The sequence below is a fragment of the Neofelis nebulosa genome, chromosome 7 (assembly GCF_028018385.1).
Source record: "Neofelis nebulosa isolate mNeoNeb1 chromosome 7, mNeoNeb1.pri, whole genome shotgun sequence".
NCBI classification, from domain to species: Eukaryota; Metazoa; Chordata; class Mammalia; order Carnivora; family Felidae; genus Neofelis; species Neofelis nebulosa.
In genome coordinates, this window is record NC_080788.1 from 125,330,442 (window position 1) to 125,356,515 (window position 26,074).

The 26,074-nt window shown below is 37.9% G+C and overlaps 1 protein-coding gene across 37 annotated transcripts in view; it reads left to right on the forward strand.

The window, feature by feature from the left end:
- The window catches only part of NRXN3 (neurexin 3), a 1,582,316-nt gene that overhangs the window by 1,512,765 nt on the left and 43,477 nt on the right, over positions 1–26,074 (forward strand). For 20 of the 37 annotated variants that reach the window (XR_009264656.1, XM_058739879.1, XM_058739868.1 and 17 more), the window contains one exon: positions 9,955–10,042. Coding sequence is in view for 35 of the 37 variants with exons in the window: in XM_058739879.1 (XP_058595862.1) it covers positions 9,955–10,042 (88 nt within the window). In the remaining 2 variants the exon portion in view is untranslated. The remainder of the gene's footprint in view (positions 1–9,954; positions 10,043–26,074) is intronic. The other 17 variants (XR_009264657.1, XM_058739880.1, XM_058739883.1 and 14 more) reach the window with 1 other exon arrangement.

Sequence of the window (26,074 nt, forward strand, 5' to 3'; positions counted from 1 at the left end):
TGCTCTTTTCAGTAAAAGTGGCTTTCCTTAGACAAAAAAAAAAAAAAAAAAAAAAAAAAAAAAAAAAAAAATATATATATATATATATATATATATATATATATATATATTAGGTTATGTTTGACTCCTAACATCTTGCTGTTTTTTCTACTCCTTTCTCTCATGCTCATCTAGCATACCTTAATTCATCAGTGACCAAAGATTGAGAACCATGGCTATTTGCTCTGTACCAAATGGCTACCTTACATCTTTTTTCAGAATTGCTGACCAATATCCAGGACTGGCTTTATCCTGTAACTCATTGCTCTCCACCAACATTTTGGTCTGTTATTAAGCCTTTTAAAGCTGTGATCTCAAGCTTCCAAGAAGGGCTGTTTCTCCTGTGTTGAGTGGTAAGGTTAGGCCACAAAATAGAGGACCAAGAGAAAAACCATCCCACAAAGTAAATGATTCTATTTTTCCTATTTTCTTCCAAAAACCCATTTCTTCTCCCTGAACTACAGAGCAAGAGAGGACATGGAGAAATGAATAATGGTAAAATTTCAGTTTAAAAACACACATTGGTCTTCTCCATGACTTTTGAATTTTACCATCCATTAACAGAGACCTACATCACTTTTTATGGATTATATTAATATTTGATCTGGTCACTAGCCTGTTAAAAACAGAGGCTTGATTTTGGTGATAGTATTGGCATAAAAACCTCACTTAGCATGGAAATACCACAAAAAAGGAGAAGGAGAAGGAGAAGAAGAAGGAGAAGGAGAAGGAGAAGGAGAAGGAGAAGGAGAAGGAGAAGAAGAAGAAGACGACGACGGCGGGGAGACAAAAATATAAACAACAAAACTAGATTAGGTCTTTGGAGCTTTGGTTATAATTTTGGCATTCCCTTGTAATGGGTAGACCCTAAATACTCAACAAAGTTTGTGGGAAAAACCAAAAGACTTAACAGTAGGAACACAGCCAAGCCTTCCTGATTAGCTGTCTTAGAGAGGACTGCACCAATCGGAAAAAGCTACCCAACCCAGACCTTAGGTGTATGTAATCAATAGGCTCCTGGTCTAGATTCCTAGAGATGGTGTGTGGTTGAGTGGGTGGTTTGTATTTTCTTCTTCCTTGCCTCCTAAATAATATGTAATTTCTCCAGGCCAAGAAATAAATTGAAAGGATTTAGAGGGATTTGCTTATCAGTGGAACACCACGTAGCATTACATTCCTCCTGCTTTGGGGAAGGTACATTGAAGTTTGGTTAATCTTCTGTGGTTCAATACTCCTCTTCCCTCTGTCAGGCTGCCTTGAACAACAGATAGATTAATCCCCCTTCTACCCACTCTCTTCTTCCTCCTCCCTCCCTTTTCTCTTGATCCACCCTTCCTTTTTTGAGCAGATGGAAGAAATCTTAAAACTGGAAAGAAAAGAAAAAAAAAAAGATGCCACACCACATTTATTTATGTAATCCTAGAAGACCTCCAGGATAGAAAGAAAGACCCCCAATCCTTGGCACAAAATTTGGCTAAGCTTAGCTTGGTTCTTCCACTGTTAATTAAATCTTGAGTCTGCAAAGGGATTTCCTTAAAGGTTAATTCATTAGTAAAAGTTACTAATGTTGTTTTTTATCCTCCTCCAGTATATGCAATGTGGAAAAGAAGAATAAGAATATGGAGGCTGTTGAGGATGAGCAGAGTTTAAAGGGAATCTGGTGGTACTATTTGGTTGGATTCCTATATGATCTGCTCTTGTGAATGACTGTGAATAATCAGTTTTTGTTACAGTGGGTACCACTTATGGACTCACGTTAACTTTATGTTTTTGCAGCTGATGGTGTAGCAGCCTATCAGTTTTTCTAGTTTGGCCTGGCTCAAATCCAAGTAATCTGTAAGCTACATGAAGGAATTGGTCTGTCCAGCCCCCTTAGCACAGCGATTGGCACATCGTAGGCAGCTAATAAACATTTGTTGGGTGAAGACCGATTGAATAAGTAAATGTATGCATACTTAATATCCTATATCAAGAACAATTTTCTGGTTTTTGTTTTCATATTTATTTTCTTAGCTCCAGTCCAGTTAACTAAATTTGGTGATACCGAATGCCATATCTGTAGCCCAGGGCAATTCTCTTGAAAGCCGCCTCATTTCATGGAAATATGAGTCAAGTAAAATATGTACACATTCATGTCTAACTTGGCAAGTGATTATCTCCAGGAGCGGGCAGGGAGAAAAGAGGAAAGGAGTATTTTGAAAAACCACAATAGCTTGAACTTCAGAAGACAGTTTTAAAATTCACAGGGTGTTCCAATAAAGTTATGTGGGCACATAGATGTAAGGCTTGAGGGGAACTCAAAAAGCATCTTAACTAGATGGAACTTGGTCTCTTTGTCTCCATTGTTCAGAGCCCGCCTCATGGGATTCCCTGAGCTTTCACACTCGAGCATGACAAGTTCAACTCATTTGTTTCATTTTCTCATATTAGTGTCAGTTGTTTGTCTTGAAAATGTCTTGAAAATGACTATGAAGAGGATGTTCAGAATAAAAGGAGGGTATTGATAGTCCCACTCCTAGGTCTTGTTTCTGTATTGGGCTTGAGTTGGAAGAATTGATAGGGTGGTGGGAGAGAGGAGGAAGGGTGAGATTATTGCTCCTAACAAGCTTGCCCAAGCTCCAGGCCTTTTTCTATCTTTGGTTCAGTCTAAAAACCATCCAGTAGTGTGTGTGTGTGTGTGTGTGTGTGTGTATGTACTTCAGAGTAAACCCCTTCAGAGTGGAGGATCTATAAGCATCAATCCAAAAAGGGACTATGCAATGGCAACAATTTGATAAAGCCCTAGTAGATAAATTTTAATTGTGATGGTCAAGGTTTCCAAATCTCATTAAAGTTTATAGATTTACCTAGAGTCTTTGGGTTCTTATTTAATTAAAAGTATCTCAGACATGATTTAAATAGAGAATAAATGTTCATAATGAAGCTGTATGATTCCCTCTCTCATATGAGATACTTTAAACCTCAACTTTATCACAGAATAGAAGTATAGAGGGGAAAAACTAAAACACCAAGTATTTTAAGGAATTGAATTCTTTTCAGCATGAAGCAGCTGCAGAGATGTATGGCTGTTTTCTGTGGGACTTCAGAATATTTATGAGCCTTTCTCTTTTCCTTTTTCACTGGAAGAAAGGCGATCATCATTCTTGAGTGTGTTATTTATAATTTCATAAAGCTGTTCTGTGGCAAGACTTATTTTATCTTGCGCTTAATCTCGGTCAAATAACTGTGCTTCCAAGGAGCTGGGCGGAGAAAAATGATTATCCCCCCCAAATGATTAGCCTCTTCTCAGTATAAGATAAAGGGCTAAAGGTTGGAATTTGAAGTCACAAACAGGCATCTGGGCAGGAAGGAGGGCACATGGCGAATCTACCTCGAGCTGTTCTGACCATGGTAGCAGACATTTTTCTCCATGCCAAATAACAGATAGCAATGAAGAATGAAGTAGAGCCGCCCCTGTGCTGAGATGAGTAGACCCCTTCAGACTAAATAATTAGAAGCAGGTGATTACAGAAACAATAACTCACTGGAGGAAAATGAGAAGCCAGTTCTGTGAAGCTGAGGGAATTGGAAGGTAAATATACCTATAAATTTACCTGGTGGGTAGAGTTTTGATCTTTCTTCTGTCCCAGTTTATTCTAAGGTAATTTCAATAAACATTGGTAGAAAAAAAAAGAATACAAATGCAATAAAAAAATCTTTCAAGAAAAGAATAAAGGGGACTCCTTCCAGACAGATATTTTATTGAAAGTTATTATAATACCTATCTTTAGTTTTATGAATCCTAATACAGAACCAAGTAATTTCAACATATGGATTAAAAATATGCAATATGTATTTTTAAATGGAGTAATATGAATTATTATTTTTAATATGGGACTTGGCTAATACACAGGGACAGAAGAACATTTTCCTGCTCTTGAGAAGGCAAAGTAAGATCTTTAATCCGCACTGTGGAGGGATGGCACAGCGAGACCCATGCATGATGTTCTGGAACCATGTATATGAGCTTCCAAAGGAAAGGTGCCGGTTGATGCTGATGAGATGTGGGGAGGGGAAGGAGAGATGTCTGACCAGACAGGATATGAAATTCATGCTCATTATCTGAGTTTTCAAAAACAACAGGATAACTCAGGTAGCTGTTGTTCTGTCATGCTGGTACATCATTTCACCCCTGTACTACTCCTGGGTATACCAGTAGACTGTGCTTCTTCATGCCTCTGAGCCTTTGCAAAGACTGTTGATTTCATCTAGAATGCCCTTCTCCTCCACCAGCAGCTCTCCATTTTCCCTGCTTCAGGGCTTCCTGTCCCTCAGGGCTCATTACCACCCCCCCCCACCCCTGCCATTTGCTCTCTTAGCACCTTATGCTTACTCTTTTCAAGGCATTCAGTTTACCCTGTCAAGTTTGCCTGTCTACTTGGTCCTCTCTTCAGAGACTGTGAATCCCCAGAGCAGAGGAACTATGGTTTATCTATCACTTTATCCCTCATAACAGTTACAGTGCTTAACACATAGGTGTTCAGTAAATATTTATTACAGTAATAAGTGAATGGATGAAAGATGAATAAAGCACTTTGATGATATAGTCATATAGCATAGATGGTGGATTTGGGAGTCCATCCACTATCAAACTATTTGGTTCGGAGGCGGTCACTGATCTTGTATTCTTTCTTGAGGGACTTACGTATAATGTGGACATTTGATATATGGGAACCATAATGTGTAAATATCTTAAGTTCAGCCATTGGGGACTATGAGAGCTTTAGGCAATCGTTGTGAGGGAAAGATATGAGGATGACATAGAAGGCCCTTGATAAGCATTCCCAGCATAACTATACAAATGGAAGAACTTCTAAAGCAGTACTCTTCCCTGAAGGAGCATGGATGGTGGGCAGTTAAAAATAGCAGATGTCACTACAAATGTCCACACCCTTGGTTATTATGAGTACTAAAAGTTTTAATACGTGTTAACTGCTTAGTTGACATCTGAGTATAGCAAGTATTTAATAAGTGGTAAATGTTATTAGTAAGCATGATTCTAGAAAGTTCAAATATCTTCTCAAGAGTACTAACTTTTCCTTTTCTCTAAGGATTATGAGTAATTATGAAAAATGGTTATCATTGTAGGAAACACACACAAACTGGTAATACTACTGTATTTTATTTAAAGATAAAATTCCGTAGTTCCATTCTATTCATAATAATTAGATCCTGATTCTGTATGTGTCTGCAATAGTGAAACATAATTCACCAGCCATGGGAACCAATAGTCGAAGAGTGTGCCTTTTTCCCCAAAGTTCAGAGTTAGACCCTGCATTTACTTCTATGTAGGGAAAGAGACAAGAAAATTAAAGAGCTACTAAAAGAAAGCCTTGGGTTTTCCAAGAGTGATTTTGGATCATATTGTCATTACTTTAGGAGGTGATTCTAAGTACATATGATCCCAAAACTCTGGTTTGTAATTTGGGGATTTTTTTTTTAATGTCAGGGATAGGAGTAGTAAAAAAAAATTTTTAATCCCTAAATATAGTGTTCTAAATCCTGAGTCCTTTGCAAATCAAAGCTTACTGCCCCTGGCAGAGCCAGGATTTCTGAAACCACAGTGTTCTGTGGCAGGCGTGGTAGCATTGGATGCCAGGTTCTCCAGGCAAACATTGGTTACTGCGTTGGGCAATGAGGGGATTGAGATGTTTGTTATGGCTTTGGGAATTTCATTGGCAGTGGCTGTAATTGGTGATGATGGGGTCTGAGGGACTGAAAGGAAGGGGCTGACTTCACATAAAACCCACACAAATTGTCTGGACCCAGAGCCATGGGAAACAGATTATCTTCCAGTGATTTTTAAGCTCTCTTGGCATCTCTATGAGTGTATTTTTCTTTATCACTCTTCATGACAGATGCAACCAGAGGTGATGAATGAAAGTGGAGTTAATGAATTATCAGTAAGAAAGAATAGTTCTTTTTTTCAACGTTTTATTTATTTTTGGGACAGAGAGAGACAGAGCATGAACGGGGGAGGGACAGAGAGAGAGGGAGACACAGAATCGGAAACAGACTCCAGGCTCTGAGCCAGCAGCCCAGAGCCTGACGCGGGGCTCGAACTCACGGACCGTGAGATCGTGACCTGGGTGAAGTCGGACGCTTAACCGACTGCGCCACCCAGGTGCCCCAGGAAAGAATGGTTCTAAAGGGGATGAATATTTGGAGATAGAATGCATAGGTGGATGGAAACTTTATTTAAACTAGGAATGGCAACTAGGCTTGGCATTGCTGTTATTGATTGATTGATTGATTGATTGATTGACTTAGTCTTAGCTAATATTTACTTATTTTATTTAAAATTTATTTATTTTGAGAGAGGGTGTGCACGCACGTGCAGGGTAGGGCCAGAGAGAGAGGGAGAGAGAGAATCCCAAGCAGGCTCTGTGCTGTCAGTGCAGAGTCTGACGTGGGGCTCGTTCTCACTAACAATGAGATCATAACCTGAGCCAAAATCAAGAGTCAGACACTTAACCACCTGAGCCACCCAGGCACCCTGCTTCTACTTACTGAGTGTATACCATATACCAGGAACAGAGCTTCGCTTTTAACTTGTCACTTAAATTGATGACAAGACACTATGTTTATCCCAATTTATAGATGGAAACATTGAGGCTTGGAGAAGGGAAGTAACTCAACCCCTGGTCACTGACTATAAGTGTAGGAGCTGAGAGTCACAGCTGTGCTCAGTGAAGAGTCAGTCCTGCTCACTCTGTGGTCTGCTAGACTGCCTGTCATGGACCCTCCTTGAAGTCTAGCCACTATTAATAGGAACTACTGGTAAAATGTACTTCTGTTTCTGGAGGAACATTGTATTCATGCATATTCATATAGAAGATCAGCAGAAATAAAATCTCTGGGAAGTAAGACACAGGGTCAGTTTACTGGGGATAAAGGGAGTAAAAATGTGGAAGAGTGTATGTGTGGGGTGTACATTGGTGGTTGAGCCCCATCTGGGGGACACAAGTGGAGGTGAAGATAGGGAAAGAGAGTGCTGGGGACAGTGTCACCCAAAACACTGTAGCGGGGAGAACTTGTGCAGTACTAGAGGAGGCAGGGGAAAGCTGAGGGGAAAATAGTAAATATCTTTCAACCTCAGAGTCTGGTACTCTTCCTGAAAAGAAACTCTATGTCATATCTTTGCCTCATCAAAATGGCTACAACTTTCTTATAATTGTTAAAAGTTTCCATTCATGTTTCACTAATGCCTTTTTTGGTTTCTGTGGGAGTTATGCATTGCTTTCTCACATTCTGAATGACCTTACATTTTATTGCCTGGCTTTCAGTTCTTGGGATGAGTTCGCTAGGTTTTCATTTAACCCACTAGCGTTCACTCAGTACCAGGAACCTATGCTAGTTATGCCACATACAGGCCATTCTGCAAGGTCCTTATAATGAAGTCACCAACAAGTATAATTGATTATACTTTTGAAGTGTGTTCTAGGCCTCTTTTTTATTACCATCCTCTGAGGAATTTTTTAAGCAATCTTTTTTTTCCCTAATTGCCCTCGTCCCATAAAATTTTAATACCACAGATATACTGTCTATTTGTTTAAGCACTGTGGGCTTTTTGACAGGTCAGAAACCATTTTAATACCTGAGATCCATCCCCCCTACACACCCAAAACAATTTTTGCTTCCTTGAGGGAGGTCTTCCCCCCCATGCACAACTCATGCTTTGGAACTATCAAAGAATGATTGTGACCCTTGCAAAAATGCTGTTTGCCTCTTATGATTGCCTCTGCATTTGCACAGTTGACGTGTGTTCCCTTACCACTTCCCTTCCCTCAGTAACTGAAAGTGGGCCCTGTACAGGCCCACACACACTGGGAAACTCCCAAGGAGGTGTGCCCACCATCTCTGTCTCTACTGCAAAAACATGGTGGCTCTAGGACACAACTGCCAGTTTGGATTTGCTGGAAGTGAAATGCACACTTCAGTACTGTCTAATTGAAAAAAAAAAAAAGTATGTTTGAAAATCCTTTTTTCTATTTACTTGGAGGAGGAGCAGGGGTTGAAGTATCTCCCTGTCCAATGTAGAATCAAGATCAATGACATGGTTTAAGGCACCTCTCTACCACTGTCAATTAAGCGAAATCAATTACCTAGTGTGGTTTTTCTACTAATCTTTGTTGTGCCCAGTAATTCTATGCTTAGCGTGTGTACTTCAAAAAGGATGTTGTCTGGAAATACTAAGCATATGGGTTGTCGTGTTCATTTCTTTGCTAGGACTGCCATAACAAAGTAGCACAGACTGAGCGGCTTAAACAACAGAAATTTATTTTCTCACAGTTGTGGGAGCTGGAAGTTCAAGGTCAAGGTGTCAGCAGGGTTGTTGTTTTTTTTCTGAGAACTCTTTTCTTGGCTTATAGATGGCTGTCTTCTCCCTGTGGCTTCACACAGTCATCCCTCTGTGCATGTCTGTGTCCTAATTTCATCTTTTTATTAAGGACCCCGGTCATATTTGATTTGGCTTACCCTAATGATCTCATTTTAACACAGACCCTATCTCCAAATATTTGTCATATTCTGAGGTACTGGGGGCTTAAAACTGCAGTGTTTTAATTTTGTAAGACAGAGTTCAGTCCGTAATTAACATCATGTAAGAAGAGGTGTAAAAGAAGTCTATGTGAGCCACAAGTACAGACTTTGACTAAGCTATATCTGTTCAAATCCTATTTCTTACTAGCCGTGTGTCCTTTCTGAACTTCAGTTCTCCTTAAAAGTATAATAATTATATCCATCCCAAAGGATTGTTGTGAGAATTATATCTAATCAATTAATAATAACTGTAATAAATATATATACATGTCTAGCTCAGCATCTGGCTTGTAATTGCTTTTCCTCTTGAATATGGATTCAGACTTCAGTGCACTGAGAATAATAAAATCAGCAAGTCAGTTAACATTATTAATATCAAGGTGGGAAAGAAATGAGCATTTATTGAACAACTGTGTATTGAGTACTCTCATGCACATAGCAGGACATAAGATCTGTAGATTAATTATTCAGTAGTATTTATTGTGCCTGCAATATGTATCAGGTACAGAAAATAGTCTTCTCATCTCCTGTATCGCAAAGGCCCTTCCTACTACCTATACATACAGTTTTCTGTATTTCTTGCAGCAGATTCCCTGGCACTGGGGAGTTTCTGCAGGATCGAATAGAAAAAAGAAAATGTTTCAAATTGAGTTACTATTGTTGCAACTACATTTTTTTCTGCTGTCCTCAGAAACAGCCCTACCTGTGTCCAGAGGCTGTCATGTGGTATTTCTCTGCTGGCCTACATTACTAATTCAGTTAATTGCAGCAATTACACGAAGAGATCGCTGCTAGCGAGAAAAGCCATTATACTGTTCCTGAACAGACTGCATTCCTCAGCATTCATTAATTATGCCAGCCTATAGATTCACAACCACCAAATCATACACTTGAGACCACATGCCATATGCATTGAAACCCTCTCAAAGCTCGCAGTGCCTTTCCGTGCTGGCTTGCACTCGTGTATTGTCCAAAATTTGCATAGCCCTTCTCCTGCCCTTTGGATTCTCAAAATTGAAATTACAGTCAGAAATAGAGTTAGGCTGTACAATGTGAGTTATGGGGATGGGATGATCTTGAGCCTCCTGGAACCACTCTGAGTCTTTCACCTCCTCATAAAACCCATACAGGTTGTCTGACCCCATAACCATTCACAGCCACACAAGAGTTTAAAATTCTTTATCCTACAGCATGCCCTCTTTAGAGAAGAGAAAGAGTAATAATGATGGAAGGCAAGACATAGTGATAAGTCTTTGATGCTTTTGTTCATGGGTTTCCTTATCTCTCTCTCCTCTCTCTTCCCCCACCCCATTATTTTTCCTTTGACACGCACAGCCAACATCAGATGACCTTGTTTCATCTGCTGAATGTTCAAGCGATGATGAGGACTTCGTTGAGTGTGAGCCGAGTACAGGTAGGTTAGGTCAGTCTTGTTTTGCTTGCTTTCTTTTTACATTTGCAAAAAACAATACATACATATATGTGAATATACATGTGTTTTATATATATATTATAGTGTGTTAATGTGTGTATTTCCTATATCTATATATGTATAAGCATACATATATAAATATTCATATATAATCAAAAGCATCAAATCCCATGGAAGGAGCAGATAAGATCCCAGGGAAATTTAAAGTTATTTCCTGAAAACTAAAGAAAAAGCCATGGTGTGCCGCCTAACTTTGAGAAATCAGACACCCAGCTTAACTATGGGAACAAGAAAAGTACAGCAGCCACTGGCAGTTATGAAATTGACAGGGTGTGGGATCATGAAGATGTCTATACAGAAATAACATCAAAACACCATGAACCCAAAGTGGAACTATAAAGGTAATTTAAGCCTCATGAATTGTTCTGAGTCTGCTGGCAAACAAAACCGGAAGCCAAAACCAAACATAAATAAATAAATAAATAAATAAATAAATAAATAAATAAATAAATAAATAATAAATAAATAAATAATAAATACATACATACATACACACATACATACATACATTTTCCATGGGATTTCAACAGCAGTTAACATGGTATTATATTTATACTAATTTTGTTCATTGTGCGTTTAGAGAAATTGTGCAGTATTATAGCTTAGTAAAAACAAAATTAGTACTGAACCATGCCATGTCAATAGCTGAGATGCTTCAAAATGTATCTATTGTGCTGAAGTTGAGAGTTGGCAACTTGATGCTTCAGTGTGTTCCCCATTTGCACCCAGATACATTTTGATCTTTTTATGGTCTTTCTTTATAGTGAGCTATATATGATATAATGTCCAGCAGGCAACTGCAGTCCCTGATTATTTCCTATCAATTTTTCCAAGTCGTCTGTTTTGAGACTTGCTATAAGTTAAACATTTATATATATATAATAGAGAACAGATATCATCGAATTTCTGTGTATGTTTAATAGAGTTAAAAGCTGGAGTTGGGTCAAGATCTTATTTCTGCAAAGGCTAAGAGAAATAGAATATTCTAGTTGATTCTTTGGTTTGCTTGATTTTTTTTCTTTTCTTTAAAAAAAGAGGTGAGCCATTAAACATTTTCTTTTGCTAATTCTGGAGAAATTCAAGGTTTGTGAAAAAAAATAATATAACCAAAGAAAAAACCTTCCAATTCTTACCCCAAGATGATTTACATTTTCTCAAATTTTGTTGAAGGACTGACTGGTGTCTTGCAAGTGGCTTTGAATCCAGGAAGTTCTGTGGGTTCCAATTTTTAGCATTACATAGGGATATAATAATAGGTAGGACCTTTGCATTTTGGAGTGTGACCTGTTTCTTTCGGAGCTCAGTTGTGTAGAAGGAAAGCAACTGTGGCCTGGTGGTCAGATTTTTTTTCCAGATTATTAGACAATAATGTACTACATGAGGCTTTAATAATACTGGAGGTTAGATACATCCAGTCTATACCAGAACTTGGACACCAAGTTTTTATTCACTCATTAATTCATGCATTCATTCAGTCAGTATTTCTGAGTGCTAGGGCAGGGTACAGTGTATCTCTAGAATTGAGGCCCTCCTGTTCTAATAATTTTCATAAATGAGCTGTTGGAAAGTAGAATTAGGAGCTTTGCTACCTAAATTACCTCTCCAAAATAATTCAGTTCAGCAAGTATTTTTTGAGTTAACTGTGTGTTAGGCATGTGCCCCGTCTTAGGAATTCAGATATATATATGACATGTTCCCCAATACATATGTTAAGTTAACTGATTTCATGGCCAATAGTTTCAGATATCTAGACTTTAATTTGGATTTTTCTATTTATCCTTTCTCTGGTTTTCTTGCTTTCATAGCAGAGATATCTGTATATATGCAACAATGTTGATCAAACCTTTAGATTTTAAGTCTTCTCATAAAAATTAAGACTTGACCATTCCAAAATATTACCCCTGTCTTCCCCTACTACTTCCCTGCCTCTTATGCTAAGTCATTTCCATAGCAACCTCCATAACAAAACAGAGGGGGTTTCCAGATCTGATTCATGAGTACAGCTTCCCAGGTTGTGGGTGTATATTGCCATTTGGTATTGAACTTGAACAGGCCCACACTTGAATGGCCCCAAACTAAGTCCATTTGCTTTTTTAGTGGCTGCACAGGTGTTTCATCTGATTCAAAAGCAGAGGACAGAAATTCAATGCCAGCATTTCTTGAGTAATATAATTACATGGGGCAGGTGGGAGATAAAAGCTGTTTTTAAAACAATCTGTTGTGTTCTCTGAGGGGATGTAGGAGGGGACATATAAATAAAGTAGGTGACAGAGTGTTTACCCTGAAGGAGCTAACATGTACCTGTAAGAGACTAATATTGATCCCTTCTGCCTGGGATTATTCAACTCATCACATTTGAAGAAGGAGCATTTCTTCTTTCTAAATTTATTTACTCCATAAAGTATTCCTGATAAGTGATTCAGATATACAGGGAAATATGTCAGAAGCATGTTTAATACAGAAAGGAGGTAGATATTCCTAACTGATGAAGAGATTTTACCCTGGAGGCCTGATTAACACTGAGGAATGTTACATAGAGATACAAAGCCCTCTTCTGCATCCCATGAGAAATATCTCCATAGCCTTCACATCTTCCCAAAACAGTGTGGGTTAAAAATCAGAAAAATGTAAGCCAGTTGTTTCTGGGGCTAGGTTTGCCCTGCCTAAAGAGAAATCTTTCATTGCCCATGCAACAACAGATAATAATGGCAATATTTGGATCTCTTCGGCATATATGATTACTCTGAGATTCTGTGTGAATATTGAGATTAAAATTTTGGGTTTGAACATTCTAATTCACTGCCTCAGTTTCTCAAATTTTACTCTTTCCAGGCCTGATGTTTGATGGAAATACACTCAGTTTGGTTAATTACCCAGGCCTTGTTTTATCTTATTTAACAATTACCTTGTCTTCTCTCATTTTGTTGGCAAGTTGAGGATTTTCTAGCTGTCTCAGTTATAAGGCATTTAACTTCTACTGATTCTTTCCTGATTATTTAGGTTCACTAGAAGCTCTTATTTTTCATAAATTTGCATAATTTAGAATTTGCTCTATTCAACAACTTTTGTTTTCATTTGGGCATCAAATTTTAAATGAAATTATTTTTATTTTTAATCTTCAAATCAAAATGGATTTTAAAGCTTCTGGTTTTGAGTCAGATGTAAGCAACTGCCTTTCGTGCCCACAACTCACTTTGGCACTTAGAGATCACGCTCATTTGTGTAGCTTAGTTATATCATCTTGAGGGACCACTTAAATTTTTTTGGACTTTGGCTGATGATAGTCGAGAAACCTTTAGGTCTAATGGGTCTCAAATTTTCTCTGGATGGAATGAGTAAAAAACGAACAAACAAAAAACCCCTGCACCGTTAGAGCCACACAGAGAGTGAAAGCTCAGTTAGTATTTGACTGAATTTATATGACCCTCAACATACCTCATAATCTTACATTAAAGTTGGAGATATTTCTTACCTCTAACTTCATCTGCCTTTAAAGAGCCAAATAAAACCTGTTGAATTATTTAAAATATATGATTCCATGCAAATAAATATCACCTTAACAAAATCCACATTTCTTAAAAAAAAATCCTCTACTTTTTATAATGAGTCACAGGTAAAATTACATTTTCTGAACATTTACTTTGAGAAACCAGCATTGAAACTGTGGTAGGTTCCCCTCCCTAAGGAATGTGAGGAGGAAACACACACACACACACACACACACACACACACACACACACACACACACACAAAACCTCAAAGCAACCAGGCTGTAAGAGTGAGCATGTGACCTCCCTCATGACCTTGTAACCTGAGACCACCTAATCAGACTGCATGTTTGTGTGTTCCCATATATGGGAGACAAAGAAATAGAAAATGTATAAAAAACTATACCACACGGTGATTGGGGCTCAGTTCTTCCATATGAACCCAACTGAGACCAGCTGGCATGAGTAAAGTTGCTTCCCAGAAAGAAAAGCCTCAGTGTCATGACCCTCTGTGGGAGAATCCTGGTACAAAAGTTTATAAAATCATAATGAAGGTATTTGCATCAAATGAAAATATGCAGAAGAATATTTGAATAGCTATTTCAGGACTTAAAATTGGGGGTTAGGGTTTTAACTTTCCTAATTTGTGCACATGAATTGCATTCCCCACAAAGGAAGTCAGTATCTATTTAATATCTCAGACTTTGTCTTTGCATACAAACCCTTTTTTTCCCAAGCACACTTCTGTTGATATTAAATCATGCTGTAAATTCCTATTTCATTGTTCTCACCTCTTTGGATCCAACAGCAACAACAAAGTAGAGAAGCTGGAGAGGATTTATATGACCACTAGAAAATGGGATTTTTGATAAATGAAATTATGGAAGTCAAATTCCACTTAAGATCTTTAGTAAATTCACATCTGTGATTTAAAATGTGGGAATCCATTCTGAAACATAGAGAAATTGATGAAAGTCACTTCCTAAATGTAAAAAATACCTTCTCTCCCTTCCTGCTCCTATCCCCACTCTCTCCATCTTTAGAAATAGAAAACACTGTATTCTTAGGTGAGCGTTTACATAATTAAAAATTACCAACTTTCTGAATTTTATATATTTATGATCTCAGTATTCTAAAGTCCTGGGGCAGGGGTCACAGAGCAGAGAGAAAAATACAAAGAAATGCCTTTTACACCTGAGAAGTGGGCATGGCAACAATTAGCAACAGTATTGATTTACCCGGCAATTACACAGGGATACATTTTTCTAGTTGTCAATTAGCCAGGGGTTTTGCCTCCACTTTTGTTAAATGTCCTTTGATCAAATCTCAAGGGACAGTACGTCCACCAGAGGGCAGACAGTAAAAGGAAGTAAAGATGAAGCAGATCCATCCATCAATAGACCTGTGCTAAACAATTTTCTTAATGGTTGGATTGAGGGAGATCTTTAAACTATTGGCAGTAATTTGAGATCACAAAATAATTACTTTTCCCAGAGTGGTTCTCAGCTGTGTTTTTACTCCTCAAATCTACAGCCCTCACATTTGCATTTGGTGTTGTTGCTACTTTGTTCCTCTTTGTTAGTCGCACTATAATATTCAACCCAGTGTGGGTGAAATTTAAATTTGGCAAAACACCAAGAGCATAGCCTTATTTATGTTCTCCAGGTGGAACTGGGTTCTTAATCTTTATCCGTTTGAGACGCCTCAGCATTTATAATAGGAAAATCTGGCGCTGAATTGTTAAAAGTTCACCAAATCCTTAGGTTTTTATTTGCTGGAACACCATGGAAAATGCAGCTGAAATGTTAAGACAATAATAATTTTAGATCAGAAGGATAAGAAGAAATAGAGTCTTCTTTTTCAGAATCCATAGTTTAAAAAAAACTGAATGTGCTGGTCATCGACATTAAATATGATATTTTTAATCTTATATGTGTATAGAAATACATTTTGCCATTAGTGTTTTCAGCAAGCTTGAAGAATTAGCAACTTGCACATTTTATTTGGGTTTTTATTCAATTTTAGAAATATTGTTCCACATGGAAAAATTGGCTCATGACATGATAATTCTATTTACAAATCTTGAATCGCCACATGGAAAAATTTTCCTAAATTAAATGAAATCAAGTGTATAGTAGCATAGTCAACGCATAAATAAAATGCCATAGGAATGTTTGAGCGTCACATGTCCAGAATCCACCGTGGAGCCCAAGTCCACTTTAAAACACTTCGAATAAAAGGATAATGGGAAGTAATCTCAAAATGGTTTTACTTTTGTTAAGAAGAATGTACACAGATGTTAAGTTTCGTTAATTTAATTAATCATTGTTGGGTATAGACCTTAGTCACTTTTACATTTGAGTTATAATACATGTCTGGTGTACACAAAGGGAAAGAGTTATTGACATCTTTAGATCCAGGCTAAATTAGGGTAAGAATAGAAATATATAGGAAAGCCTACTAATTGGCTGGTAGGCAATTGATAGCTCAGGCATGATATACAGAAAATATGTGACTCATGGATTGACCATTATCATGGTAACAAAACAGTTATTTTTCGTAACAAAAACAGTAAATCTAATAACCAGAATGATAAAAATAAAAATTCCATTTATCTCCATTACTCAACATTTTGTGGTATGTTGACAAGGGAGGGGAATCAATGAGATCAATGTGTAAGTGTACACATTTCCATTTGAAAGTTTTGGAAATCATTTGTACAATAACTTTTAGTGATTGCTATGTGTAGCCACTAGAATAGGTGATAGGAAAACAAAAATAAGGGGCAGCTGGGTGGCTCAGCTGGTTAAGTGGCCGACTTCGGTTCAGGTCATGATCTCGCGGTCCGTGAGTTCGTGCCCCGCATCGGGCTCTGTGCTGACAGCTCAGCTCAGAGCCTGGAGCCTGTTTCAGAATCTGTGTCTCCCTCTCTCTGACCCTCCCCCGTTCATGCTCTGTCTCTCTCTGTCTCAAAAATAAATAAACGTTAAAAAAATTTTTTTAAATAAAAAAAAATAAGACATAACACCTCTAGGAGTTCATAGTCTTTTAGGGAAGACAGATACAAAAATAAAGGGAATAAAAAGGAAAGAAGGGAAAGAAAGGGAAGAAACAGTGTGGACGATGAATGGAAATTCCTAGAATGTTATCCAAACTCAGAGGAGATGTTGCTAATTCAGCGATAGCATACCCCATCTAAGGATGGGCAAGAAAAATCATAGAAGATGATACCAGTGACAGAATCATTTAACCCCAAAGATCATTCTTTTGTATCTTAGTTTGGGGGCACAGAATTTCAGATTCTCTATGATTGAGAAATTAGTACAGTTCAGTAATAAACTTCTCTTTGAACACATGTACAGTATGGTGTAGGTCCAGGGCTTCTTAGGTAGTAGGGTAAGGATGGGCATGGCTAAGGGAGCATTCCAAGACAAACTCATGAGAACTTCCTGATTTCAAACGCCAATGCAAGTAGTTGATAACATGTGAGCTTAATGAAATCATTAAGCAAGCGTTCCCCCTGCCCCCACCAACTATCCTCCAAATTAATAAAGAGGGATTGGGTTTCTAAAGAAAGTTTTTTATGAGTTTTTCTTTGTTTTTGTTCTGTATTTTTTCTCCCATAAGTCCTAGTATATATACTGTGTGTATATATATATATATATATTTATATATAATATGTGTGCATACTAAATATATAGTACCTATCCCTCCATATATATGTAGACACAGTATAAGTGATATTAGACTAATGTAAACAGAGATTAACAACAGTCCCTGCCATCAGTCATGTGTTTACACAGAAATTCACACCATCATCTTTACATCAGCCAACATAGACATGCATGATACTGTTTTAACTTGGCAAAGCATGTGAACTTTTCTTTGGGTTTTATTTCCTTCTGTATCATAATTACAATGATGACTACATAATTCAGTTATCCTTGGGAGGGGTGGAGAGAAAAAATTATACAGATATATCTATCCATATATGCACATTCCTGTGTATATATATAAATAGATATATACCTTGTATACATTTGAAAAGCATTTTCTGCTGTTTTCACCTCATCTTGTGCCGCATGAATTTTTGGTGTTCAATTTACTTTATTTTGTTTTGATTCATATTTAGTATTTTGGTCATTATGGCTATGTTAAACTCATTGCTATATTTATTAGTAATTATAGTCATTTTTTAAATACTGAGAGATATATACATATACAAAACAAACAAGGCAACAAAATCTTTTCTTGCCATCCTAATCTCTAATTTCTCCCCCTTCAGCATATCCCTCCAGTATTTATATTTATGTTCAAAACAAACCCCAGCAAATCCAAGAAAGTTGTGTACAAAAGAATGAAACATTGTGTTTTCTTCTTCTTCCTCCTATACATATTTTTTGCTTTAATTTCCTTCCTTTTCCCTTTTCATTTTTCCCCATATCTGCACAGGCCACTTGCCTTTACTCCCCACCCCCCTTAAGACCATGTAATTAATTGAAAGGAGGACAGATGAGCCAGAAAAAAACATGAAATAAAAAAAGAAAGAAAGAAAAGGAAAGACAGACAGACATCCAGATACAACAGAGAAACACATCCCTGTCCACAAATTTCAGATGGCATAAAAAGAATTTTATTGCAGATGTAGAATATTTGTTGTATCTTTTATTTCTGGACAAGCCCAGGATCATTGTGTGGCATGCAGTGACAGTTTTGTAGCTAATCAACTAACCATGGCCTTCATCACCAATGCATGGCTGTAACGATGCCATCTTGTGTTTCATCCAAGTGACACATCCAGGCTAACCCAGAAAGTCCAGTTGTATGAATTGTGGGGGTAACTTTTGTAGTTATAATTTCATGGGTTCTCGTTTTTATTATTTCCATTGGGTCACGGCGGCCCATGAGCTGCTCTCACGACACATCTGTATGCTTTTGTTCTTGTGTTTGCTTTCCTCAACACAGCAGTCAGGCATGTGTCTCTTGTCTGGCACATCTGTCTTGCCATCTTGTCTTGGAGTCCACTGTTATGCTGTCGTTCTGTGATTCTGTTCTCTGTTTGTAACATGTGGTTTGAAATGCCCTCCCTTTATTTCTCACTCCTCTATTGTTTCTACTTTGAACCTTACCCCTAGGGAACTTCACAAAGGAGCAAAACAAATTTTCAGTCGAAATGTAAGGCTGATAACTGTGGTTTGCATCTGGAAGTCATAAGTTGCACTTTTTACCTGGCGAAGGGGGCAAAACTTATAGTGGGAAACTGCTAATGATAATAGTCAAACAACCATCCAATCAACAACAATAAGAAACCCTTGTTGATTTTTTTGACATAATTAAATGGGCTTACTATTAAAGAGATTCCGTGTAAGAGCTGATTTCCAAAGAGTTTTTCTATTGATTATCAATCTGCTAGTTAAACCTTGTCTTCAGGAAGAGATCACAGAAAAGTTTCTCAAAAAGTGCTAGTAAGGGAGCATCATCATCACTTCTTCTACATAGAGCAATGCTTGTTCCTGAATTGGTAAGGAAGTTTTGGAAATCTGAATGTGTTTTATAATGGAATTCACTTATTTTTATATGTTTTAACCTAAAATGTAAATGTGTGTGGCAACTGATTGGAGGGAGAAAAAAAAAGCTTCTTAACTCACTGGTTCTACCTCATGCATATTTTGAAGTAAGATTACCTTTTGATCTTTCAGAGTCAGATATGATATGTATTTTATATTATTTTTTAATTCATGGAAGCATTATAGAGCCAACACTTCAACTTAGACCCAAATCCTTTCTTTTCCCAAAGAACACAACATACATAATAGTTTTGTTTCTGAGAATAGAGTGTGAATTTCTTGAGACAGAAGTGGAAGAAAGTGCCCAGTGACTTATTCAGGTGCTGGATTATACTTCTGATGATCCAGGAAATTTGCAGGATGACTTGGAATGATTTGGTTTTCTTGATAATAGCATGAAGAAAACAAATCTTTGTAATAGGCTCACCTCCTTATTTATAAAGGTTGAGCAAGAGAATATAAAATAGGTATACCATAGATTCATAGATTAAAGACTTTAAAAATAGTTCTAAGATTTCTAAAAATCCCTATTTCTAATCTGGACAAGAGAAAGCATTTCAAGGCAGGTGGTTTTATGAGATGTTTCAGTCATCTTAGGGTAGCTCTGTGCTGTTCTTTAGGGGAAGAGGACTGAGCACCATAAAGTAAGAACTTCTTAATAAAGACAGGAAGGGAGAGAGGGAAGAAGGAAAAGAGAGAGAGAGAGAGAGAGGAGGAGGAGGAGGAGGAGGAAGGGAGGGGCATTCATGATGAACGAGGTAAAGCACCTTGTACATGTTAAGAAACAGCACACACACAGACACACACAGCCCTAATTTGTTGTGTCTGTAGTGTACAATATTCTCACCATGGCTAACATCAAGCCAAAAATATGACACCTCTAAACAGAGAACTACTACATGGATATATAGTATTTTCACTAAATAGATACTACAGATATCAACCATCTCAGGGGCATAGATAACAGTAAAATGTGGTAACATACCTAGGAAGTAATGAGTTTAAAGTTTTTAACTTTAAACTTTTAACTTTGTTTTTAACATAATGTACTTGTCTGCAATTTTATATACTTTGATTTTTGATGATGGCTGTTAAACAACCAACTTGCAAAATAGCTGAAAATGTGCTAGTAATCAGCTGTCATGAGCTGGTTTGCATCCCACTGGCCCAGGTTTCATGCTGGGGGCATTCAAACACCATATTTATTTAAAATGTTTTTAAGTTATTATGAGTGGGAGACTATTAGGGCCATCTTACAATTGAGAAAATCAGCACTCAGAAACTTTGTTTTTCCAAGATTGCATTATCTGCCCATAGTGGCAGAGGTAAGATTCAAATCCAAATGTGTTTGAAAATGGATGCATTTTATTTCTACCACAGTGTGCACAGAGGATCAGGATTAAACGCTTATTAAAACACTAAATTTTGGAACTATCATGTGCTCATTTGTGGAGCATTCACTAGTATTGTTTCCTGAAAATAGAGTTGCCAAATATCCTCCCTTAGTAACTGAAGATGAGCAAGATATTTCTTAGGTTTGCTAATCTTGCTTCCTGAGCTTTAGAAAAAATACAACAGGCGTGCCTGGCTCAGTCAGTTAAGCGTCCCACTCTTGGTTTCAGCTCAGGTCATGATCTTGTGGTTCTGTGAGTTAGAGCCCCACATTTGGCTTGTGCAGACAGCACAGAGCCTGCTTGGAATTCTGTCTCCCTTTCTCTCTGCCCCTCTCCTCTCTCTCTCTCTCTCTCTCTCTTTCTCTCTGTCACACACATACACACACATAAATAAATAAACATTTTAAAAAGACTATAACAGATGCATTTCTTAGTGCATAATTATAATCTCCAGCATGATTCCATGAGTCAGTTGTTATGATTTTGTAACTTTTAGAACATAATGAACTTTATTTAGTTATAGTATTTGAGGCATGTTAATTAACCTAGTGCACAGTAAAATATATCATTGCCCTTTACTTCCACATTTTCTCCTAGAGTAAAGTAGTATACTGACACTTAAAACAGCATGAGAACCATTGTATTGCAGAAAATATTGAAGCTTAAAAAAGTCATTTTCCTGTTACATACTTAATCATTGCTTTGTAAAAGAGTTTGAGAGACCTGGGAATTAAAAAGGAAAAGAGTTGGATCTTATTAGTCCTTCTAATTTGATGAAAAAAATTCTCTGATTGGGTTTCCGATAGTGCAGTATTTTACTCTGATTTGATGTCAAGTTTAGTTGCCCTGTGGTCTGACTTTCAGTGACAGTATACACAATATTGAATAAAGTCCCCTTAAGTGATTTCTAGGCCTTTTCCTCTAGGTTTGCCACTGCTACATCTTTGTTCCTTCATTCAGTAAGTACTCCTTGAACACTTAAGTAATGGTCAGGCATGGTCCTAAGTATTTTATATTTTTAAATTCTTTAATCCTCATAATAAGCCTGTGTGGGGCTATTGTTGTTGTTTTTATTTTAAAGATGAATAAACTGGGCACAGAGGAGCTAACCAAATTGTCTAAGGTCACCCAGCAAAGAAGTACAAGAAATGGGATTTGAACCCAAGCCAGCTGGGCTGCAAGTTCACACACTGCTCACTATGCTATACTCTTATTATGTAGCACTTACTCTCCGTTAACCCGATATATGACAGTGCTACCTGCTTCCTGCATAACAATGAAAGAAAGTTTGTGTATTGAGTATATTAAGTGGTTGGGTAATACTGGTTAAACAGATCAGTTACTGTGTATCTCAAAGGCTTCAAAAACATTGCTTGATTGGGGTTAGGAAATTGCTCAGTTATGATTTATCCACACAGCTGTGGTTGAAACAACTTACCTGGTTTCCTGTGAGGTGGAATGGTTCCAATATTCAGGATAAATACCATCACTTCTGTGAGGTTATCCTGTCTTGATTTGCCTATGTAACAATTTGTGCAGTGCGCTTCTTGCTCATTACTCATCAGCAGCCCTGCTTAACACGTGATCAGACAACAGTCCCTCCAAGAACACAGGCTCTCAGTGAGAGTTCTGGTAAGATGCTGTATTTTCTTTATTTCAGAAATAATTATGTTCCTTGGAGCACAGTGCTTTCGATGTTACAGCTAATAGAAAGCAACAAAATCCACGAACATGGACCTCAGAGGACATCTTTCTTACCTTACTTAGCACCTTTTCTGTTTTAAATCCACCTGTTTATCATCTTTTTCATTTTTTTCTCATGTTCTCACAGTATGTATCTCAAACTATAAAAAACAATCAAAACCAACAACAACAACCAAAAAACCAGAACCAAACCTTTTTGGGGCCCTTACATTTTCTGAAGAAAAGAATCTTAAAAGGGGTTATTAAAAAGAAAGCATCTTTTTCAAGCTGTGCTTGCTTTTATTAGAGTCCTTTCAAGGAAAATAGAGCTTGCCCAAGCATCTGAGAGTCTCATTACAAGTGACATCCTTCCTGACCAGTTCTGAAGCCAGATTCAAAACCAGAAAATGTGTGCAGTTGAGATTGCTTGAGTAATCCTCTATTGTCCAGTGCCATGGCGGTCTTAGCTTGGAAGCCAAGAGACACCCTTTATACAAAAAGATAATGAGAGTTGGCAACATTGTATTGCTGAGTGTTCCAACTGGTCTGATCAATCACCCAGGGCAAAGGTCAGGTGAACTTTTTTTCTGTGAAGGCCAGGGAGTAAATATCTTCGATTTTAAGAGTCTTCCCTTACCCATCATAACTATTCGTCCTTGTTGTAACACAGAAGCAGCCACTGACAGTAATACATAAATGAACGAGTGTGGCTATGTTTCATTTAAACTTCATTTTTAAAAGCAGTCATCAGACCAGATATGGTAGTTTGCTAAATCCCTGATGTAAAGAAATCTGATAGGCTTCTCATAGTGTGTTTCTCACTCTCTCACTCTCTCTCTCTCTCTCTCTCTCTCTCTCACACACACACACACACACACACACACACACACAATTTCCTAATGTCTATGCATATATGAATCCTTGCTCTTTTTACAGTCAATCCTAACAAATATTTGTTGAGCTCTCCACTAAGTCATGAGAACATGTAGAATACAATAGGACGTTAAGACTCATTGTTTAAGCATGTAATTATCTCAGGGGCACCTGGGTGGCTCAGTCAGTTGAGCGTCTGACTTCGGCTCAGGTCATGATCTCACAGTTTGTGGGTTCGAGCCTGGCATGGGGCTCTGTGCTGACAGCTCAGAGCCTGGAGCCTGCTTCAGATTCTGTGTCTCCTTCTCTCTCTGTCCCTCCCCTGCTCACACTTCGTCTTGCTCTGTTTCTCAAAAATGAATAAATGAAAAAAAAATTAAACATGTAATTAGATATGAAACAGGACAACAAACACACATACACTATCAGGGTCATCTTCCATCAGGTTCATGTGCACTGCATTTCTGGTAAGAGCTTTATGCTTTGCCCTCCCTTTTGCAAATCTATCTTTTGGGCTGGGCGTGGGCTGCCTTCTCCTCTGCTTCCAGCACTCTTTGGCAGAGATTCCTTGAACTCCAGCCCACATACTGTGTCACATCCCAGCAATTCTTCTCCAAACCTTGGCTGTGGGTTATTGAGCTGACAAATGTCTAAATGACTGAGATATGATATTTGCAACCTGCTGAGAACCTCTTCTTTCCCTGTACTTTTTGATTTGTAGCTTTATAAGTTTTACGGAGAAAAGTGAGAAAAATGTTTTTGGTGATACCAGCACTGAATGGGGCAGACAAAATTGAAGGGATGCAATATATAGGATTCCTTCCTGCATCGAGAAGAAAAGCATTTATTTATGTCTTAGCCCTCTGCGTGTCGGAGGTAACAGATTATACAGTGGGGTGCAGAAAGGAGCGTCCTATGTCCTGAGGAGAATAATGTGTTCTATCCACCTGGCATCAGATTAGGTAGGAACACACTATGAAAATACAGGTTCAAAGCCATATTTAGTATGACTGTGAAAGTGACATTTGTGACTGAAGCATTTTATGCATCAGTGTTTGGCATTTGGAAAAACAAATACGAAAAACTCCTGGATGAATATTAGGTAAATTGTGAAGCCAGAATCTACTGTATCCCAAACCCCCAGGGGGAACATAAGATTAACTTTTGGGAACCAGGATGCTTATTAACAACATTAAGAGCTTTCTCCATTATTAATTAGCAAGGCCCCCTGATGTGATATTGTGCCTGGAGTTGTAAGGTCCCAAAATGGCTCAGAAAGAAAACAGAAAACTAAATGAAGAGACAATGCAAGGAGACAAGAAAGATCAAGCCATTAGGAGAGGCTTTGGGGACAGGAAGTGTAGGGATGGGCTTCTAAAGCAACATCATCTGGCATTAGTGTTTTAATAAGACTCTGAGATAAAAAGGATTGTAGAAAACAGAAGTAAAACAAGGGTAAATTAAGGGCATTGGTGGATGACCTGATAGGAATGTAACAAAATGAAGTCAACTTCTTCCTCTCCCATTATGTTTGCAGTAGCCTGATACTTTACTGTGTGGCTGATTGGTGGGTTTAGTTTTTTGTTAGCTTGCTTGTTTATTTCTTTCTTTACTTATGCTTACACATTACAAGCTTGCCCCATAAAGTGAAGGGGCAAACAAAGTCTCCAGGAGCCATTTGGGTAATATGAATAGGTGAAGTAGACCAAGTTTCACAGAATCAGCAATAGCAAGAACTCTGATAAACTGCAGAGAGCATGGCCTCATTTAACAGCATTGAAATTGAATATATTAAAAATGTGAAAATGAAAACAGACCCTATGAAAGTCAAAGTACAACAATGACATACATAGTGTTTTTAATCCTATTTTTATTTTTTATTTTTTTTTATAAGAAATGTAAGGTATGAGGTTTTATTTTTTTTTTTTTTAATTTTTTTTTCAACGGTTTTTATTTATTTTTGGGACAGAGAGAGACAGAGCATGAACGGGGAAGGGGCAGAGAGAGAGGGAGACACACAGAATTGGAAACAGGCTCCAAGCTCCGAGCCATCAGCCCAGAGCCTGACGCGGGGCTCGAACTCACAGACCGCGAGATCGTGACCTGGCTGAAGTCGGACGCTTAACCGACTGCGCCACCCAGGCGCCCCCTATTTTTAAAAATTCCCTCATAAAGTTCGAGGAACATGCTCTCAGTAAGATTTCTGGTGAAGGTATCACTTGGTAACATTGAGTATCAAGTTAAACACAGCAATTCCTCTTCCAAACTCCCATAAGCTAAAGGTCTTTTCCTTATCTTTTTTCCTTTTATTATAATCTTAAAGTCTAGGGGGTGCCTTGGTGGCTCAGTCAGTTAAGCATCCAACTCTTCATCTCAGCTCAGGTCATGATTTCATAGTTCATGAATTTGAGCCGTGCATCAGGCTCTGTGTTGACCGTGCGGAGCCTGCTTGGGATTTTCTCCCTCTCCCTCTCTCTCTCTCTTTCTCCCCTCCTTGTGCTCCCTTTCTCTCAAAATAAATAAAGTTAAAAAATAAAGTCTACATACCTCTAAGAGTATACACTTGAAGAATTAAGAGTTCATCATAATTATTTTGTTTTAGGTGACAAAACTAAAGCCTACATAGGTAAATTGATTTGCTCAAGGTTACTGAGCTGGTTTTTTGTTGGTTAGAATTAAATCCCGGGTGTCCAAAATCCATAATCCATTCTATTTTACTGATGCCGTGCCGTGTATTAAGGTTAAAAAAGCAAAAAGCTCAAAATTTTATTTTAAACTGAGATAGTATCCAACAGAAAATTCAGAGGATGTGTGAAAACTTGTTTTGTTTTTTTCTTCTTACTGGCCATGCAGGGGTCAGCTCTACACCTCTCTATTCTGTTGGTCACTAGAGGAACCAGCTAAAAGATTTTAGACAAATGGTGAAGTAATTAGTGGGGACCAGAAGTGACTTGTGGT